This window comes from Styela clava, chromosome 2 (genome assembly GCF_964204865.1).
Source record: "Styela clava chromosome 2, kaStyClav1.hap1.2, whole genome shotgun sequence".
Classification (NCBI taxonomy): domain Eukaryota; kingdom Metazoa; phylum Chordata; class Ascidiacea; order Stolidobranchia; family Styelidae; genus Styela; species Styela clava.
The window spans coordinates 22,404,391-22,427,215 of record NC_135251.1 but is presented as its reverse complement, the minus strand read 5'-3'; the positions used below and the strand labels follow the sequence as shown (position 1 = coordinate 22,427,215).

At 35.9% G+C, this 22,825-nt stretch overlaps 1 protein-coding gene and 2 long non-coding RNA genes across 5 annotated transcripts; 2 read left to right on the top strand and 1 right to left on the bottom strand.

The window, feature by feature from the left end:
• Positions 1–203: 203 nt before the first annotated feature.
• Positions 204–8,874, bottom strand: LOC120335531 (uncharacterized). 3 transcript variants are annotated; one of them, XM_039403057.2, is made up of 6 exons: positions 8,736–8,874; positions 8,179–8,353; positions 7,526–7,679; positions 5,980–6,079; positions 5,332–5,411; positions 204–2,378 (listed from the first exon to the last, which is right to left on the bottom strand). In XM_039403057.2, the coding sequence occupies exons 2-6, from the start codon at positions 8,322–8,324 to the stop codon at positions 2,319–2,321; spliced, it is 540 nt and encodes a 179-aa protein (XP_039258991.2). In that variant the 5' UTR covers positions 8,325–8,353; positions 8,736–8,874; the 3' UTR covers positions 204–2,318. The 3 variants fall into 3 exon arrangements, with proteins under 3 accessions (XP_039258991.2, XP_039258990.2, XP_039258992.2); XM_039403056.2 differs by lacking the exon at positions 8,736–8,874 and having other exon boundaries at positions 8,179–8,399; XM_039403058.2 differs by lacking the exon at positions 8,736–8,874 and having other exon boundaries at positions 5,332–5,405; positions 8,179–8,397.
• A 2,007-nt stretch (positions 8,875–10,881) lies between these two features.
• LOC144419918 (uncharacterized) lies at positions 10,882–12,305 on the top strand. The gene is made up of 2 exons (XR_013474377.1): positions 10,882–11,207; positions 11,871–12,305. It is a non-coding gene; the product is annotated as an uncharacterized LOC144419918 (long non-coding RNA).
• A 3,642-nt stretch (positions 12,306–15,947) lies between these two features.
• On the top strand, positions 15,948–18,477 carry LOC120344611 (uncharacterized). Its single transcript, XR_013473082.1, has 4 exons — positions 15,948–16,651; positions 16,763–16,876; positions 17,595–17,786; positions 17,971–18,477. It is a non-coding gene; the product is annotated as an uncharacterized LOC120344611 (long non-coding RNA).
• Positions 18,478–22,825: the final 4,348 nt, after the last annotated feature.

Below are 22,825 nucleotides of genomic sequence, written 5' to 3'. Positions count from 1 at the left end.
AAGTCTGACCTTGGTCAGATGAAACGATACAGATATATTTTTGTTGTGTTAGTGTGCAATAAAACTCTTGAATCATACAGTGTTCCAACTCAAAATCAAACTCTTGAATCATACAGTGTTCCAACTCAAAATCAGGTAAACCCCTTCTGCAATCTACCTCAAGCAATGTGATTTTCTCCCAAGACTTATCATTAAACATGAAATTTTTGCATAAAAAGTGCATTTATTTTGTTGGAATTGATACGGCGGCACAAAAAAGGAACAGCAAAGAAAGCAATCAATACTCAGAAATGAAACAAACAAAAAATATTTTCAACGGAATTTCAATGAGGAAAAAATCAGCCATATCATAATGCAGCACAAAATACTTTCTTTTCAATGCTAAAAATAAAATAGGCTTGCTTCCCTTTCATTTAAAATACCATGGTGAACACTCACTTAAGTTTATATCAGATTAAGAAACAAATGTATGGCGTACACACATAGTTAAGAGATACAGGTAGCATGTTTTAATCAAAGGCAGGAAATATAATATTTCTTGTCAAAATATTTTGTCTGAAGATGGCCTATGAATATCATCGTCATTTATTGTCAACAGCCAATGCTCCACTATTACTTGAGAAATAACCAAATTTTCTGACTGAAAATTAATGTGTATTATCTGCCCAGGCAAATACATGTGAACTCACCATGTAACAGAAATATAAAATGTCAAATACACCTTTATCATTGTCGACACAACAGTTATGGCATACAAAGAAAAATCATAAGAAAAAATTGAATACACTGTGTTGTATTACTAATATTTTGATGATGCTACATCCCTACAGATAGCTTCGGGTGCAAACATAATCATGTACACATAAAAATGTGTCAGACAAGGTAAAGGTGGTTATAAACAAAAACTACATATCATAAACAAAAAAAAGCCTGTACAATATCTGAACTTTATTAAAAAATCATATCTTATCCACTATGTGCCATAATAAATGTACACTATACATAATAGGATAGCAGTACAAAATGTGAATCATATAAGACCAGGTATGATCATATATATAAATTCAGATGAAAGAGCAAAAGGATTGAGGAAATGGAAACACACACATATACACAATACTACATTGAAAGCAAAAATCCAGATACCAGAAGAATAGCAAGATCTTTTCACACCAAAATTCAATTTGAAATTGATAACATTTAGCAGCCTACAACTTATTGTGAGGTTTCTGCTATCGAAGATGCAGAATAACTATGTTGTTACAAATTTCAAATTAAAAAGAAAAAATAAAATATTTTTGTGATTTTGAGTTTTGTTGCCTTTTGATAAACTAAACATGCTGCAGAATTTTGTTTGGTTAATAAAATATTAGGAAATATGGAAAACGCATGAAAACTACCTGTTTTGTGTATTTGAAAAAAAAGCAGAAGAATGAAATACAATAATAACTACATCAAGGGAAAGCATATTTTGTGAATTTAGATAACCGATATTCAAAGTATGTCAAATTTGGCATAACTTTCCTACAAAAACAAATTCTGAATATCCAAAAACGTTGGTCTAAAAATGTTAATTCAACACCACTATTCAATACAATTGGATTCATTGTGTTTTAGCATTGTCTAAAAAAGAATATCCATATCAAACCAATAATGAGTCATCATAAAATTCTGAAGTTCATATTAGTTATATCATCATTGTGCCTAATATACAAAGAATTGTTAGTGGCTGCAAAAATTTGTCATGTTAGGAGTAACAGCAGCATTGGTTTCAGTAAGGATGAAATTTCCAATTCGTGCTTTTTTTACCTTATGTCACATTCGATCTATGATGTCCAAAAATTTCCTGAGAAAGAATTCTGGAATATTAACCATTGAAATTTAAACACTGTTATTGAGTACATGCGAAACAAGTCATTGAAAAAAATTCATTGCAATAATAAATGGCAATATCTTGTATTGAAACAGAAGAAACTTAGTTTTCAAATTGAATAGAATATGTTTTTGGAACAGTTGTGAAAACTTCAGTTCAAACCTATATCGTCTTTTACCTTATCATACTCAATCCAATTATACATGAAACAAGCTTGATGAAGTATAATCTCTCGAAGATAAAATTGCGATTGAGTAAAAAGTCTTGGTGAAGCACTCACATGGAATCAAATCAAAAATAAAAAATTGCAATAAATTTTCGCAATGTCGGTAGCAGCAGCACGCATGAAAAGTAAAAAAGGTCAACAAAACAGTGTTAAGTAAGTAAAAGTCGAAAAAAGTAGTGAAAGAAACTCATGACATCTTCACTCGTAAGATAATGATGTTTATTGTGGAGCAACAGCTTGACGAGGAACAAACTCAGCAGCGTTTGGATTCAGCATAGTCTGAGTAAAAATAAAAAAAAAGTATTTTTTAATAAAAATATTATGTTTTCAGCTATAAAACTTTTGATAAAATGTGATTCAAATGTTATTTTGACATTGTTTTAATGATTATCCAATCATGTTTTACTTCACTGCTGATGATATATATTATAATTCAATTAAATTTTGATTATAAAAGATTGTTGCACAATTGCACTATAACCTAAATTAGAATTGTAATCAAAATATATTCACATCTTAGTATTTTAAAGTAGTAGTAATGGAAAGTAAATTGATGAACAAAAGAGAATTTCCCAAAATCAACTTTTGCACCCAAACTGTTTACAGACAAGCATTAACAACCAATAAAAATTTACGCTCCTATTTGGGGCAAGTCTCCGCAAAACATGAAATATAGTTCAATTGAAACCATACATTCATTTTTTGGACATTGACTTTATTAAACACCAAAAGCGCGAATCATTAAGATTAAGATAGAGCATTCTATTTTAGTAGCATAAAATAAGGCTGCATATTCGCTTTGAAAATTCACATTTAATCCCAGCTACTTAGCCTACTTAGGGATTTACCTTATATAAATTTGTAATTCCATAATGAAATATTTTGTAAAGACTTATTTTTTAACGATGTTAATTATTTGTTTGACAGTCGGATATTATACAAGAAAAAAAAAGAAAAATGATTGTGAATATTGTGAGACTCCCTAACAAATGGTGGTCTGATTAACGAAATACTGGTTACTGTGTTTATTTTCTCGTGACTGAATTTATTAATATATAGGCCTACATGTATTTTTGTCTATTTTTTCAACAAAATCACAAAATATAGCATTACAATACCGGATATTGTCTCATAAATATAACACTGACAGAATCTCTCCTTATATCCCAACTTAATTAAGATTTATTGATAAGGTTTGGGTTATAGTCATTCGATTTATTGGATTCTGATTTAATATTTTTTAAATTAGATACCAGTTTAAAGCAAGGTGGCTCAACATTGAATTTTGTAATTCCATGCATCTAGGAACTAAACTCTGCTAACTAAATTTTATCCATTCTGTTAGTTTAATTTGAGGAAGCAAAATAAAAAATCAGATTTTGCAAAATTTTCAATATTAAAACATCTAAATAGATCTGATGATGTCTTAAACAGTTCAACACAAAGGGCAATGTGTATGTTAGCTCATACTCGTAAATTTCAATCAGATCTTTATCAAGGGTCATCATATTATCTACATTTTAACTGCATGTGTCTTTATTAATTTATACCACCAGTATATCAATATACAACTGTCAAATATTGAGTTGGTGTCGAGTTGAAGATCAAATTCTATGAAAAAAAATATTACACGAAAGTAACGAATCTTAATGATTGCATAGTAATTTTCGATTTTTTATATCTGTGTTTTGTCTTCCCGTAATACAACATATTTCATATTCAATAAGCCCACAGGCCACAACACATAATTGGTTTAGCAATTAGGGATTAGACCAGCCCTTCCCAAGATAATTCCTCTCCATGGGAGTCTTATTATTGTACAGGGGGATCATGAATATATGAGTGTTAATTGGTAAATATGAGTTTTATTCAATATAAGAAAATATGCGCAATGTTTCTTTTTTCAATTTGGTGGTCAACCAAAAGGGTGAGATGACGTCACCGAACCACACATCTCAGCTGCCTCTTGACCATGGAAACGCCACAAGGTGCGCAATATTTTATTTTATGATTGTCGTTTAAGTACCCTAGATGTTTTGTTAATTTTTTGGGTATTTTGCAATGCGTAATTAAAATAATTACAACTGTTCTTATGGCAAAAAATCGGTACCCAAACAAACCAGTAGTTGAATACTAAACATATTCAGAAAACAAAAGTCGACCACTTTTATTGAAAGATTTCATATGAAGTAAAATTAATTTGAAACTGTACAAACTAAAAATCTGAATTGAGGGCTTATGAAATATTCAAAAATTGTGGTATTGTTGTTCATGACTTGACAAATTCGCATTATGAAACTTGATTCCATTTCGAATTACTACAAATCCTATTGTTATTAAATATACCCTGCATTTGCACTGTCTGGTCTATGAATGACGACATTGCATTTATGTTAATAACAGCAGTGACGTTACAGGAACTTGCCTTCAGGCAGATGCCGCTACATCAACACTGTATACTGTGGTAACTATAGAGTTGAACAGGACATATTACTACATGTAGTGAGAGTCCTTAATGACTCAAAAGCAAAAACAAACTATAAACTTCCAAAATTTGTCAACTCGTAACATCTATTAGTGTGACTCACTGAAATTTTACCAATGAAAATACAAGCTTAAGAATGATAGGATATGCCATACTAACATTTAGAAACAAACAAAATAGCATCGTCTAAATGTAGTATACTAAGTAAATGTCATATAAATCATGGTTTTTACTTATTAGTTGTCAACATCTTGTCACTATACTTTTAAAATTACAGCTTATGACTTTGATTTGAGCAAATCTTGGGTGGAGCTGCTAAATTTTCAAACTATAATTAGTAATCTATTTAATTCAAGAGTCTTTCTGCACACTTTCACGAATATATTTCTGCAACGTATAATCAGTAATGCTGTTATTATGGAAATATTTCCAAGCACTGGCAACAATGACTCATCAAACCTAAACATTTTTGTCACGTTTAGGATTAGGAGTACCGTATCTAATATATTTGCCAAGATAGAAGCTAAGTTCCTTACAAGGTTTATGGCTATTGTTACATCTGTCTGGATATTTAAAATATTAACAAAAAATCAAATGGTCGATTAAGCACAAATTATATTTTTAGAATCTCAGAAAATAAATATAAATATCATTTCAATTTCGCTGAATAGCTAGAAGTCTTATCTAAAAACATACATAAAACACTTCTATCTCAGCAATAATATAATTAGTCTAAACAAATCTTACCGGTGGTTGAGGTTCATTTAGTGACATCTTGTCCAAAGCCTCAATGTTGTCGTTACTACTTTGAGGAGTATCGTCTGAAATTTATAGAAGAAAACACAGTCAGACCCATTCAAAACATTACAAATTTCTATATTCAATAATTGATCATTGAATTTCACTGCACCAAATACACATGAATATTTAATAAACTGCAATGTATCATATGTAGATAATGAATTTCACCACATGTATATAATGAAAAATGTAATCAGGCTGATGTATCCATCTTTCATAAAAACACTGTATAACACAGTGGTGGCATGGCATCATCAAAAAATTGTTCCTGTGAATTAAAATAAAATAGCACAACGGGGTCTCATGAAAAATTTGAAAAAAAAAATTTCAGCTTTCTACGACTTCTGGAAATTTGAAAATCATTGGGTCCATTAGTTGCAAAAAAAAGCGATTTTTTATAAATAAAAAAAACAGCAATAAAGCAAAACGATCCATCATGTCTAGTAGTAACTAGTAACTAATAATCATGATAAAATTCCATTTCAAATTCACAATATTATTAATACATTCATTGTGTTATCAATATCAACTATAAAAATGACCAGCCATAAAAAATAGGACACTTAATAAAATTTATTTATGAAATATTTTTACCTCGTGATGGAATGTACCAATCACCGTCAGATTCTTCTTCTTGCCACATTTCCTGAAAACATGCTTCCAGATATTCTTCCTGCTGCATTTGTTCCATCACCTTAAAAAGAAAAGTAACATATGTCAACATTCTGACAATCGAATGAAATTAAGCTATACAAAAATGAATGAAACTTGGGTTACCTTACCACACACACAACTTGCTAGAGATAAGCAAGGATAAATTTTCATTTCTTGATGATCTCACCAAAAATACTTCATTGAATGAAACCTATGACAAGCTACTTTTAGCAGGGTACAACATGTAAATTATAATATAAATAAAAGTGGATGCCCTAATGGTAACAATAACTCGAAGAAATTACAAAAGTATTACTCAAATAAGCTGAGGCTGTATATCCTTAGAACACACCATATGATCATGGCAGTATCTAAAATTTAACATCAGCTAAACCACTATATTTATTAAATATAGTATATTTGAATAGAACGTTTTTTCATTATCTAGCAGAATTTGATACATTCCTATATAATATGAGGCAAAACATCCATTTAATTTTGTTCTCAAATAGATGCTGTAAAGACAATGATAGTATGATTTTTGCATATAAAAACACGTGCAGTTTCACACATAATAATAATATTTCAAGTAGTCAATCACCTTTGAGCCCTCAGGCAATCAATAAAATGTCAAAGCTCAGACAGTATTTACGGCCTACTGAGAGGCAACAAATTCAAGGCACATGAAATAAATGAGGGCATGGCCAATGAAAGTACAATTAATCACCTGTTATAATACACTGGGGGGGCCATACTTGAGAAGAAATAATAATTGATTATATATCATAGTCAGGTACTCAGGTTCACATGGGTTCATATTCAATCAATTATTGAAATAATAATAACATGGCAAGGGCAATTTAATACAGCCTTCTGCATTCATAAATCATCAACATTAATGCACTTGTAATTTCAATTACAAATGAACAAAAATGAAATATTACAATATAAAACAAAAGAAACATCTGCAGAAATTTGCACACATGAATAGATATTTACGAAATACCTTTGTGAGGTATTTGGAAATTCAAAATTTGGCCTATTAGTCCTATAATCTCCTATATCAAAGTTACTTAGAGTAAGTTACATATGGTATACTATGGGGGGTATGGGCACATAATGCTATGGACCATAAGTAGTGTAACCACTGGCCGTAAGACTTCATCATGTTCACTAATCAAAATTTTAATATTCAATATAATATTAAATCAAATTATTATGAATAACAAATATAAATAATTGGGCATTGATTACAAATCCACAAACAAACACATTCAACTATTGAATTTGTGAAATTACAATAAATGTTTCATTAGCCATTGCAAGATGGTCCATCGTATTGCCGTAGTCGCTACTAATTAGGCTAGCCACCATTCGCACATAGTAGATGACGAAATATGATAATATACCATTTTTCCATGAAATAAAAATACAAAGAGAAATGGAACACTTACAATACAATAAGAATGTAATGTAAATGTAATACCTGTCTTTCAAATTCATCCGGATTAACCATCCATGCATATTCAGCAAATGGATTTGAACTGTTGGGCGATAATGGTGATTGTTGTCCATGTGTTTGATGGTAATTTGCATTAGATTCATTCCGTTGAGAATGTGAGCCATTCATGTATGAACTCCTTAAAAATATTTGAGTAATTATAATGATAAAAAAATGATAAGTTTGAACAAAAGTAGGTTTATATAAATTCAAAACTTCGAAATAATCTAGAAGTTTTCTTGAATCATGATGATTCTTACTAGCATATAGCTCGCATTGTGCTCGTATTATCACATTGATCATACCATATTCACTGAAGAAAGAAATTTGATTTGAAGGTCTCAGAATGAATTACCACAGAATAACCACATTTACACAGGAAATGACATTTGGAAAATATATAACAATCTGATGCTAAACATACAAATAATGACATGTACCAAGGATAAAAATGCAGCTGTATTGGATTTGACAGAGAAAAAAAAAAGAAATCATACTAATATACTTCATTTAAATATACAAAGCAAAGCGTAATACTAAATTAGTACATTCTAAAAACATTACATGTTTTATGTTGCACTCTCGCTAAAAATAATAAAAGTACCCTAAACAAAAAGAAACATATATATTATACATACCTGTTATTCCCATTAAAATTCGCATTTTCCGACGACGAATGTTGTTCTGGCATTTGTGAGTCAAAATAATGAGAATTTTGATAATGTTGTGGCATGTTCAAGTATGATTGATGGTGAGCAACATCTTCATTACTTGGCCCTCTCATGATTCAGTGATTGTCCTTAGCTAAAATAACTTTATATCGAGCAATGTAAATAGTAACTAGAAGATGAGAAGGTAGTGATTTTTAGTTCGTTTTACTCGGCAAAATAGGTAAAAGAACCAGTTCAACGCACTCTAAAAATGGGAGACATATGCTTTTGAATTTACCCTGGCTATATATATATTTTATTGTGTGTAAAAAATGCAATAACATGCTCCATTGTTATACTGTTGTTCAATGGTCTTGCATAAATAATAATATGATAACAGACCAGTAACATAGATTGTACAGACATGAACTGAATCACTTTTAAAATAATCAGTTTTGGTAATAGGATAAAACGAGAGTTAATTAATAACTTTCAATCAAATCTAATTGAGGTGATCAAAAATTTTGTTAGGAAATGGCATATACATGTGTAAAAAAAACTTGAATAATGTAAAATTAGAACCCGGTGCTGATAAAGAGATAAGAAGGTAATCAAATTTTGCTTCCGAGGAAAAATTTCCAACATACGATGTGAAATTATGATTTTAGTCTATTTAGGGAATAAAATTTGACTTGAAAAAAATAAAAAATTAGACTAGTTTATTTGAAGAAATAATTTTGTAACACCAAAAATCTAAAGAGTAGTCTTAACAACTTTGGATAATGACTAAGATATAGAATTTTGAACTGCTGAAACAATCATTATTTACCCTCATCATTATATCAATTTTAGATATCAAGTCTATCGCATAATTTCAGGGGTCTAGTATAGTTTAGTACCACAAGTACTTCCAGTGGGCGTAGCACAACGATTTTTGCATATGTTATTCCTAACCCTCACCCGACTATGCCATCCAAAAATTACGTCACTACGACGTCACCATCACGTCATAGGGATTGTCAAAGTATAATTACGATCGCCCGAAATGGCATCTGCGCCGCCGATAACGAACTTGCTAAAGCCGGCGATCTCTCTCGTATCGTGATCGTTGCGCAGGAAAACGAGAGAAATAGCTTGCTCGATTTCGGGTGATCGTCTGCGCGTTTTGGACGACCATCCGCATACTTCGGTGGGCCTTATTACGCCAATGTGACGTCGGAATGACGTAATTTTTCGGTGACGTAGTCAGGTGAGGGTTAGGATTGACATATGCAAAAATTGTTGAGCCAGGCCAACAAGAAGTGGATGTGGTTCTAAACTATACCGGTACCAGACCCAATTTCAGTTACCGGTATCTGGTTATTAATAAAATCAAAGAGTTTATCACAATGCTGCAATGTCTATGTCGAATGGAGATTTCAAAAACAACAGACAAAACAACAGGATCGACTGCCAATAATATTTTTAGTCTTATACTGTTTTATTAATTCAGCAATAAAATTCGTATTTTCAGCCGACAACCAGACAAGGACATAATTACTGGTACCGTACTGAAGTAAGCAAAAGCTAGCTGTACCAGGTATAAGCGGTAGGTCTGTAGACTGTAGGTACCGGTACCGTACCGTGCATTCTGACAGTCGACCGTGCTCGCTTTTGAGCTTAGACAGTCCGTCAGAACTGCCAGAGCAGAACCCGCTGCAGCAATGAGTAAGTAAGTTATTAACATTATACAGTATTACAGTTTTTCGATATTATGACAATTATCAATTCCGTGGACTATTTTTCTTGCCCGCACTCATACAAAAGCAACCACACGACGGTAAGCACTAAGTGGAAAAGAACAACTATAACGCAGGATTGCTTCCGCAGGACCGATTACGAGGAGAAATGCCCGACGAGGCAGCGCATAAACAAACGTCATAATGACGACAAACGCATCACCAATAGCTTTTAGATTCAGAAGTCCAACCACATTGACGCGTTGCTCGCCAAAATGTCTGAGAAAACTTTCCCGAAGTTCGATATATCTACAAACCAATTATACATAATGTAGTAATCGAGTTTTTCATATTCTTATGCAACAATTATTCATACAACAAACAGCGCAGTGGACTGACAATAAAATTACCAATACCATATTATCGTGGCGGGCGTGATGACAAGCTAGCTGTAAATCGTCCCGGATTGCAGATCGCTATTTTTTTGATTAGCCTACAGACAGATATGAATTTTTATATACGTTCGCCCACAAAAATAGTTATGGTAACATATTTCAGGTAACTGAACCCGTATCAGGCGTTTTAAACCGTACGTGCTCAACTGACATCTTTAATAATTAATTTGTGACACATTCGAAGTGTACTTTCCTATATTTCGTTATCACAACGACTAACATACCTGGTACTGGTTATCACCAATACTACCTGGTTTCTGTGCATACGCGAGCGCGAAATATATATGAAGCGTAATATATAAAAAATATTTTTTTAAATAAATATAATGTAATAGCCTCCTAGCGAAGACAAGAGACACTACAACAACAAGAAATATAATTCGTTGCTTTTTCCTGACTTCAGTATCTTTAGTTTTCTGCAACTAAACCAGTGGTTCCCAACCTTTTTTTTCAATTACCCACTTCCGGTTGAAACAAAGCCCTCATTCCTCGCATACTAAAGCCTTCAATGAGGTGAATATAGAGGACTTGCACGGGTCACGTGACTTTGTTACTGGACGGCAATAAAACAAAAACGTCCATTTGGCTCCTGCCAGTTGCAAGTCGGATTATACGTTTCCATTTTGTTTGGCTGTTGAAAATGGTTATTTCGTATTGTTCCGTTGGCTGTACGTATAGTATAGACAACGAAATGGATCTTCAGTTATATTCCACTGATTTCAAAAGATCCGGAACGTCGCACAATGTGGATATCATCTATTGCCTATTGGCAGAACTGCTTGGTGTCAAGTCCAGAAGCCATCTTACTTGTGTTTCACTGTTTGCGGACAGCACTTCGTTGATGGTGAGTGATAATGTGGTGATAGTGTGCCGTTATCAATTTTTTCAAATATTCACAAGCTCCCTCATTTCAATGGAAAGCAGATGACAAACTACTGTTATTAGTAGGCCTTGGCGTGGGCCTACTTGCAGTTGCAGACTTGACTTGTGTAAGACAGTAAGTAATCAATAATCAATTGCTATAAGGTATTGTTTCCCTGATTAGCAGGTAATCTATCACTAAGTGTGAAAGGTTGAATAGATAACTAAAGTTTAACACCAGTGGTCATGCAAAAAATAACCAGAATTCAATTGAATTCGCCATCTAGGAATACGCTCGCTACCGCATCTCTGATCACCCTGGTAGTTTCACAGGTTTCAATCTCTACTCCCACCGAGGGTGTTTCACATGACCGCTGATCGGTTATGACCATTCCCCACCATCCAAGTCCATGCTTCTGAAAACAAATAACTCCCCCCCCCCCCCCCCCCCCCCCAGATAAATCCTGTTCTAATGGTGCTTGTACAACTGATCCAAAATGTCTTTTTATTGTCATTGGTAAAAAGATATGCTACCCGGAATCAAATTCATTTACGACTAGTGGCTGTGGTGGGATATGAATATAAATTTCACACTCCTTGATCGTTAGATTTTATGAAAACTCTATCTGTATCCATTATCTTACAGATATGGTTGCGACCATGGAATAGATGGATGGCAAAGTATAAGTTGCAACAAGACCACAGTGGCACAAGACCTCAGCTTGCGTGACTTGATAATACATCCTAAGTATCCATTTATTGATGCTTATCGTAATGACAAAGTAACTTGTGATTACTGTGGATTGGTGGAGATAAAGTGTCCATTGTGCTTTAACGAAAGCAACTTCAAGACGACCCTATCAAGAAAAAAAAATTGTTTCGGTGGGTCTGGTAGTGAAGGTTTCAGTCTAACGTTGGACACCGATACTACAACCAGATACAGTTGCCAATGAAACTTAGCGAGGCGTAATATTGCGACTTTGTGATCTGAAAGGAAATTCTGATGGGTAGCCGGCTAGCCGCAACCTTTTGTTTAAAGAATGTTATGAGATATGACTTAAGAGTCTAAACTTTCATTCGAGTTGGGGGGGGGGGGAAACCCAAGCTAATTTGCAAATGGTATTCATGGTACCAAATGTATCACACACTTTACAGTAATTATAAATTATATTTGAAAAATGAAGCACATCAGAAATGTATTTTTAAAAAACAATTGGTTTTTATCTGCAGATACTAGGTTGGTATTGAGATTTGACCATTTCAATGCTAAATTTTCTTTAGTCAAAAGGCACACTTGATTCGCAAAGATTTGTGAATGCGCACAGTACACCAATTTGTCTAATGTTTTGATTCAATAGGCAGGAGGTTGTGGATCGGTGCTGCTCTGGATGGGATATTTTTGCCTCTAAATGCATATTACGTGTTTCACATGAATCCATCGTGCTCAGATTCGACTGTTTTCAAGGTCTGAAGGCTCCAACAGCCTTATTTTATGGGTACACAAGAGAATTTTCAGTGTGGCATGCATGGGTCAGTTGGAGTCACTAACCTCAAGATATCTATAAGCAAGGATAAGATAACCTGGAAGTAACATTTCATAATTTAGAGTAAAAAATGTATCTGCCTCCACAGCCCTTTCAAATGGAAGATATGATGCCTCGGGGGTAATTTCTATCAAATATTTTACAGTATTATGGTTCTAGTGAAAAGGGGTGTAGGCGGCTTTTTTTAACGTGTGGTAGGTCTAGTCGAAAGACACATTAAATGTTTATTCTAACAACTGCAAATTAATATTGCAACGCATACAAGTTAACAGAATTTGTTGAAATGGTCCTGCCTTTTGCCTTTCTTAAAAATCCCCCTTTTTCTAGCTATTCTCTTCCTCTCTGGGGATGGCGAAAATTCAAATATCGATGGGACATATAAGCAGCTGATAATGGGTTATCTTCCCTTTTTCCTGAAAATAAATTAAACACTAATCATCATTTGACAGTGCCAAGTTTGTGTATCAGATCAGTAATAAATTACCTGCTAACTAACAAAACAATCAGACAACACCTTCTGACCATTAATGAAGATTTCTTTCAATTTAAAACGCAACTACGCCTACGAATGTGGGTAGTTTTAGGATAGAATTTATCTGTGGTTGGGGACAGATTGCAAGGTGCAACATCGTACGATTACCATTCTATGTCGGGATTAGTTAGCCAGTTATTTGTTTTAGAAGCATGGACTTGATGGGGGGGGGGATGTCGTAATCGACCAGCGGTCGTGTGAACCACCCTCAGTGGGAAGAGAGCTGCAATCCCCTCGCACATAACTATCCCCGCATGGGATTGGAACCTGTGAAACTCCCAGGGGGATCAGAGATGCGGTGGCGAGCGTATTTTTAGTTGGAGAATTCAATTGAATTCTGTTTTTTTTTGCATTATCACTGGCGTTAAACTTTAGTTAGCTATTCAACTTTTCACACTTACTAATAGATTACCTGCTAACTAGGGAAAAATACCTTATGGCAATTATTGATTAATACCTTACACGAGTCAAGTCTGCACGTAGGCCTCCGCCTAGGCCTACCAATAACAGTAGTTTGTCATCTGCTTTCCATTGAAATGAGGAAGCTTATGAATATTTAAAAAAATTGATAACGGCACATTATGACTCACCATCAACGAAGTGCTGTCCGCAAACAGTGAAACACAAGTGAGATGGCTTCTGGACTTGACACCAAGCAGTCCTACCAATAGATGATATCCACATTGCGCGACGTTCCGGATCTTTTGAAAACAGTGGAATATAACTGAAGATCCATTTCGTTGTCTATACTATACGTACAGCCAGCGGAACAATACGAAATAACCATTTTCAACAGCCAAACAAAACGGAAACGTATAATCCGACTTGCAACTGACAGGAGCCAAATGGACGTTTTTGTTTTATTGCCGTCCAGTAAACAAGGTCACGTGACCCGTGCAAGTCCTCTATATAGGCCTTCCTCTGCGCTCTGTAAATATATGTATGTATGTATGTTTATTCGTCTCGTAAAAGCAATATAAAAGAGTAAGTAATTATAAATACTGAAGACGGGATGTATGCACAATACCATATTGGCCTAAAACACAAATGTGCGGCATTCACCCCTTTTGATATATATAAATTATAATAGGGTAAATCAAATATGTACAATATGGTCCTTTATACAGGCAGTTGTGCAAGGAGGGTGGGTGGGTGTGGTAACAGGGATAAGGGTGGAGCAACGACTAACATACCGGGGTGGAGTGTACAAAACTGTTTGTACAAAGGAGTTTTTAGACCAAACAACATCCATAAATAGAGACACAACACAACATGAAACACACTGCATATGAATATAGTAATAAAAAAAAAATTAAGAATTTCGATGAGTGTACAACACCATTGAGTGATGATACCACATACTATAAAACGCGGGAATGGTCAAGTTTAAAGGGTGTGTACATATATGGTATGCACCACTCAAGGGCGATAGTGTTAGAGGTGGTCTATGGCTGTTCTGGCCAAAATGTGACCCTACAGGTTTTGGTGAAATATGATAAAGTTATGTATCAAATTACTCACTATTGTAAGTTTTTTTTTTTGAAATTCTGGATTCAGCCAAAAACGATGAAGTTTCAAAAAAATTAAAAACAAATTAATAAAAAGCATTTCCACAAAACCTATTATGGTTGCATTTCAGCCAGAAGATTAGAAAGGTATAAAGGTACAGTGGGATAGGGAATGATAAGTTATAAAGAGAAGCCATTTTACCATGTCATGGATTTTCCAATGTAAATTAAAATAATAAAATTATATGGTATCCTGGGATGAGCAGAAGAAAAAGTGTGATTTGGTGATAGGTAGCAACAATGGAAATAAATTGAACAGCATGCTACTCAAACAAAAACCATTGTCCCTACCCAGATAGCACAACTACGTTGGGCCAACGTTATAATCCGCCGGCAACCGTTGTACGCGGTTTTACAACCATTTATCATGGTAAGGCCATGATTGGCCTTCAACGAAACACGCCATTATGCGAAGAAATGGGCGCGCGATTCGAATATAGCACATGAGGTCGCCATTCATTTTGGCGGTACTCGTAATCGATAGCCTGTTACGAGGTTTTTGCCGTGTAGGCTATGGGACAGTGACATTGAACTTTTAATGCTTTCATAGTGGAATGGCGAAAGTAGAGATAGCCTAGTTGTAACCGTGTAAGTTAATCTCATGGTACCGGTACCCTAAGTGCGTTGTCAGGTCACGGTTCATAAGGGTGATAGGGTACCGTACCATACCGGTAAAAGTTACATATTTATCCCTGGACACCGTAGGTACCGGTAACGACAGAACGAGATGAGGTCCGGTACCGTACTTGGTCTTTTGGCATATTTTTGTTAAACTTTCTTAGGTTGCCATCTCTCATTTACCAGTATTCGTTATCGAGTACCGGTACCTATGGTACATACCGGTAAAAGTTACATATTCATCCCTGGACACCGTAGGTACCGGTAACGACAGAACGAGATGAGGTACCGGTACCGTAAGTTACCGTACTTGGTCTTTTGGCATTTTTTTGTTAAACTTTCTGAGGTTGCCATCTCTTATTTACCAGTATTCGTAATCGAGTACCGGGTATTGGTCCTTCATCCCTGGATATGATATTTTATATTTACTTTATTTGTCTAAGTGCAAACATTTCCGCAGCCCAAATCCAACCCATTGCCATTGAATGACTTAATCCTGTAATCCAGTAATCTGAATAGTTGTACATTTGTGAACCTTCTGTCTGATGAATTTCAACAAATCTAAATACAGATCTCAATTGGCTGAAATCTAAAATATGTTTTAACAATTGCCACAATCAAACTGAAACTAAAATTTGATGTTTTTGGGTAAAAAATAGCTCAAGGATTATTGTTTTCCCTTTTTGTTTTTGTAACACTTTGAATAAAATTTTGTTTCTGAAGTATAACTTTTTACGCCACACATGCGAAATGCGACATGGCCCGCCAGTCTAGGTGCGCAAAATTTTTGCACATGGTCCGAGAACTTTGCCCAACCCTGCTCTAGTTCATATTTTCAGCTTTGTTGAGAAAAAATTACTGATTTTTGAATAATATCTATTTTGTTTTAAAATTCAATAGAATTATATTGGGTAATCATATTAATATGATTTATTTTCAGTATGTATGCTATGTAAGCTTACCCAACCAACCTTAATTAAGTGTTATTATATTTTAAAGTGAATTGGAAAGTAGACCGCTAGCAAAAAAGATTCGGGCGATTGAGGGGAAGCCCATCTCTGTACAATGACTGCCAAATGTGCATGCAACTGTGCAATGCCCAGCGACTCTAAAAACATGAAGTATTGTACGACACATCCTTTACAAATATTTGGACATATTTTGTGTAATAACCATTTTTTTCCGGTTATTCTAAATAATTATTACCGATTAGATATTCTGTCAAGTGTCAATATTACCATTGTAAGTTTAATGATATATACCATTTTCATAGTAGGCCCTATGACAATGGACTGGAAAATTCAACTGCTTCAATTCCCTCTTTCACGCAATCATATACTGTGTCATTTCAAGCATCTCAATGTTTCAATGCGGACAATGCCCAAAACAGGTGTTTCTGTTTTATAGTTTGATAGTAGCTCCTTGCATATCTGTGCCATAAAATATTGCACAATAGCTAGATATATCGGTTGAATAATTACCTAGTACAACATCATGTGGTTAATACCGTATTTTCCGGCGAATAAGTCGCTTTTCTAGACCCAAATTTTTGGCCTGATTTTTTTTTTGGGGGGGGGGGGGTCGTCTTATTAGGCGAGTATGATCATTTTCATTTTTTTGTCGCCTTATTATTGAATCCGGACAATAAAATACCTTCGGCGATAGCATGCCCCACGTCCTCATCAGGTTAGTTTAAATAAATCGACATTCTTGTGCTGTGAATCTGAAATTTCAATGCTGTGATTATCATATTTGCATTATCATATATGGACTGAATATTATGCTACAAAAAAAAGTCATAGGCTATTTTAACCAATGCGCAAACGCGGCGACCGCTCGAAAGGCATTGCATGGTAATTTGAGATTCCCGACGTTGATGCGATTTTACTACCCCGACTTATCGGCCGGTTATATGCAAAAACCCATTTTTTCAGGCTTAAAAACAGGCCTCGTCTTATTCGCCGGGTAGACTTATTCGCCGGAAAATACGGTAATTAATATTAATGAAAAATTTATATTCTGGTAATTAGTATAGGCCATTCGTTCACGTTTATCATCTGAAAGACAATCATGTACTATATATTGTGTAACACTAACTTGATTTTCAGAGATCAAGCCATGCTCCAATCCAGTCCATGGAAAAATTGTTGGGACAGGTGGTAGAAACTCTTATGCTACAAGCTACGGCATCTGCAACTTTCCACTGATTATAGTGTGGACTCGGACATACAGGAATTGATGAAATTCATTGTCTGATTACATTTTGATCCAGAATACATTCAAGGATGAAAAAATGGCTCGTAAGTTGAATACTTTTATAGGCTGATTAAATACACTTTACGGCGGTGGTTCCCAAACTTTTTTTTCCGCGACCCCAATTTTTGTAAAATCACAGACTGCAGATAAATTTCATTAAAATACAACATTAATACAACTGTAATTTGCTAATACTGCAATTTAACACAGAATTTTTATATTTTTCAGCACTGGATGATCTGGCAACGAACTCCGATTAATTTTATTACATGTATACATATTTGTAAAATAAAGACATTTTGTTATCTTTTGTTTTTTATTATATAAATAATGTTAGATTAGTGGGAAATTTCTATGTAGTATAGATCCATACCCTGTCTGTACAACACATCGCCTAACTTGGCCCGACCATGTGCCACGATTGTATTACAACGTGTCACCTACGTAGGCCCGGCCATATGTCACAATTGTGTTACAACGTATCGCCCACGTTGGACCGGCCATATGTCACGATTGTGTTACAACGTATCGCCCACGTTGGACCGGCCATATTTCACGATTGTGTTACAACGTATCGCCTACGTTGGCCCGACCGTTCGCCACGGTTGCAATACAGCGAAAGGACCGACGTTGGCCCAGCGGCCAAATCTTCGCTGGAACATGGTTGTTCGCCATTATTGGGCCGGTGGTTCGAACAACGTTCGGCCATGGTTGTTCCGACGTAGTTGTGCTATCTGGGTACTCCCTACTATTTGTGCATTGAAGTTCTATTGTATTGTACTATCTATAACCTAAATTACTGTGCTTTTGTCTTTGTCTGATTACGCATGATAATGAAATTAGAATGGTGTGCTAGTTATTATCTGCGCAACAACATGCTTACGTACGAGAAGCCAGAATCTTGAGTAAGCCCACTTGTGGGGTATTCTGAAGTAATATTCATTTATTATGTTTACTGTGTGCAATCTTTCACGAGTTAGTTTGTTCCCCACTAAACACCCCTCAATTCCCCACAAGTAGGAAATAGCCCACCGGTTGGAAACCACTGAACTAAACCAAACAAAATGGCGACAGAATTTGTTGCCGTTGCCCATTGAGTTATTTAATTTCCATCCAGTTATTTAACGTAAATTTTGGAAACATAGCTAGAAACTTGCAAATAGCGCAGAATCCACGAAAAACGAGCCAGTTTTCACAGCCATGCATGAAAATCTGTCGTCATGAAAAATTGTCTGATATTTATTGCTGATTGGTCATTGTTACGGAGTGAGAAAGTTGAAATTCGGGGAAACACACATTCTTGTGATGCTGCACGTGTATGGACCTTTCCCCGACCTTTGACCCCCGCAAAATTCTTTCTATACTTTACCGTTGCAAAATTCTCGGGGCTATTTTAAGAGTGCTTTTGAGAGTTGGCGCCTGTAAGCTGAGGTAGGCTATGTGTTTCAAACCATCATTATGAATCATCGCATACAACAATATGTTTTTTAAAAGTACCGGTAAATAATTATAGCCTATCTATCACAGATATTTCTACACTACTTTTTTATTACTGCAATTTAATTAAAGCTCCTAGGAAGACAGAGTGATCATTGAATTATCTGATTTATATCCAGGTTTTCAAAACACAACTGAAAACTAACGAATGGAGTTCAAAAACGCGAAAACGAGGTAATGTTTACGACCACGCTTGAAAATCTGTCTGAGTGAGAAAAGTGTCTGAGCGGATGCGAAAAGGGAGCATTGTTACTTCACTTTTGCATCTTGCTGATTGGCCAATGTTACGAAATAAACAAGAAGTCCATGCTCGGGAGAAGGTCAATGGGTTTAGGTTTTACTGAAGTAGGACCACAAAATTTGAAAGTATAGAAAACTTTTTCATATAGATGCTAGCTTAACTGTATGTCAAATGTAAATTCTGGTATTCAATTAATCATTTTAATTTTAAACCCTTCATCCCGCTGAAGTGGAAATCGCCATGATACTGTGATAGCAACCGAAAATACAACTTTCAATGGGAAAAGACATTTGTGTGGCTCACTGAATGAACTGATCAACATATTGCAAACCAATTATTGTGTGAAGGGCATCAAATCAGACAAATAATGGGGCTTTTGTACTTAGTAAAATTGTTGGCTTTTTTTGGTCTTGATTTGGCTTTTTTTGATCACTGGGATCTGGCAACCCTGCCCCAATGGCCATTTCTATTTTCGAGTTAACATTTTTCGTCTGTCAAGCTCCATAATGCCCGACTGCTCAGCTCCGAGCTGTGCTAGAAGACCAAATGACATTGTAGGATTGTTACGGCGGCATTATACAGCATCAAATCGGCGTATCATTATAAAGTCTTCGAAAAAATGACCAAAAATAGTTCTAACTTGTGTTTGTGGCCAAATTTAATGCATTAAATAAATTTATATTCTTAATTGCGTTATGTATTTAAGTAGCATATAGCCCAAGGTTCAAAATACACCCTTCGGCTTCATACTAGCCCTTATTATAGCTGACTTATTCAATTCGGTACAGCAACACGACGAAAATCTACCATAAGACTCCCTTGTTTCGCGTTTTCCAAATATGGCACAAGATGGCGTCCATGATATTGTTTAACATTACAAGTAAGTAGGATCACAAAGTTAGAAAGTATAGGTAAACTACCGTAGTTACTACTGATAACAATCAATGTTGTGTTGGGAACTCAGGTATGTAATGTAACGTTCGTGCCAGTCTTCGTTTCGATACTAGTGACGTACCATTGCAGATGTGACGACCCTTGTTTTATCTTTTAAATGATGTCATGTGATAATATTGCTATATTTTGTATTTTTAACACTGAAGACCCTGAGGGCGCTGTGACACTGTCGATCTGTTTTTGGTGTCCTGTCAGCCTATGCTGTGGTTTGCAGCAGTGCAGTTGTGGTTGTTTTAGTTGGATTCTTAATGTTTTAGGTTTTTCTTGTGTCTGTTAAATTGATGTTAGTTCTTGAAAAGGGTACCCAGGGTGTTTATTTTTGATTTTATTGTTTGAGTGTAGTGCAATTGCAGTTGTTTTGGTGTTTTGCTATAGGGTGTACTGCGGAATTGGTTATTGTCAGTGCTGTTAAAGTGTTGTGTATCTTTGGGATTTTCGTTGTACTCTTTCTGCTTGTTGATTTTCTATGGACTATTTGGTTGTATTAAGATCGTAATTAATAAATAGAACAAAATAGTATAAATTAAAGTGAATATTGTGAGGAAACTGGACGTCAGATCATATTGGAGGATATTCTGAACTTGGATAATTATTACATAGACTGCCGGTACGCTACAAAATTTGGCGAGAGCACGCCAGGATACCTTCTAAACATAATTTGTCATGCAGAAATAGAAAGAACGCTCAAATGAAGGGAGAGGATGACTTCGTTGCTCGAATGAAGGTACTGGAGGCTAAATGGACAACAATGGAAGCGCGAGTAGAAGGGATCGAAGGAGCAGTAGATGAACTTGGGAATGATGTAAAACAGTGTTATGACAGTGCGATGGTACTTAACAAAGATGCGAGAGATTGGCGAGAGGAGCTGCAAGTGACACTGCATGGTTTTCAGGAGAACGTGATTGAGACATTAGTGAAAAGCAAAAGTGCCGAAGTCGGTTTGAACGAATCCAGAGGAATAGCTGAAGGGGCAGGCGAAATGGCACCACAGAGTTATGTGATGAGGGAGGACCAGAGTGACAAGGCAGAGCACACTGAGTCAAAAGTTACACCACCTGACAACAACTGCGGGAGTAGACCGATGCCGGAAATGGAGTCTCCACCTATCATGCCCAGGTGTCCGGTTGGTTTTCTACCCCTATGACAAAGGGTTGTACTAGTGGATGTGAGATTATGTTCAGGCCAGAAAGACAGCCGGAGAAGTTTGATGGATCGGAGCCTTGGGGCTCATTTCTTTACCATTTTAAAGCTTTAGCCAAGTCTAACGGTTGAGATATGGACACGATGGGTAGCGAATTGGGCCTCTGCATGGTAGGCAATGCCCTGAGTCATTTATTAGAATTGTCTATGGATGAGCGTGAATGTTTTGAGTCGATCGTACGCCATTTTGAGGGGTATTTTGAAGTGGAAGGTGGTATTGAAGCGCTTCGAGCCGCTTTTAGTCAGCGCGTGAAGTTGGCAAGAGAAAACTATAATGAATTTGGCGTTGCATTGAGACAGCTTGCTAGGCAAGCTTATCCATACTTGAGACCCGCTGACCGAGATGACTTGGCAAAATCGCATTTTTTGCGAGGATTAGACGACAAAGTTCGTTTGCACATTGGTCTTTTGCAACCCGCCACATTGGAAGATGCAATGTCGTTGGCTACCAGATATCAATATTATGAGAAGTCATAGGAACCCGCAAAAGAGGTGATCAAACCAAGGGCTACTGTTGCAAAGATTTCTAGCGATAAGGCCGAGGTGACATTTGGAGCTGATATAATCCAGGAGATTTTAAATCACCTGGCACAACTGGAGGCCTTAGTTGCGGAAACGTCGAGATCCCGCGTATCTCCGACTTCTCGTACCTCTTGTTTCAGGTGGGGCATAGAATCAGTGATTGTCGCAGTCCACAAGCTCTTACACTACCATCCACACCATGGTAACTACAACACCGCAGCCTATTCGGCAGGCTCCGCGACGTCTGGGCTGGGCAAGGAGACAAATAGCAGAGGATGCTGGATCAAGGGGTTATTGGGCTGAGTGACAGTCCATACTCGTCACCCATTGTTCTGATACCAAAAAAAGACGGCACTACTCGTTTTTGTATCGATTACAGATTACTTAATTCAATTGTACAAGGACGCTTACCCTTTACCTCGTATTGATGACGTCGTGGAGTCCCTTAGCGGGTCAAGTTGGTTCTCGACGCTTGACTTGGCTAGCGGCTACTGGCAGGTGGAAGTTGATCCGTCGGACAGAGCGAAAACTGCTTTCAGTCTTCCGGGAAAAGGACACTATCAATTTGTAGTCATGCCCTTTGGTCTATCCAATGCACCTGCAACCTTCGAGCGGATGATGGATCGAGTGTTGGGTGGAATTATCGGGAAAGGTTGTTCTAATTATTTG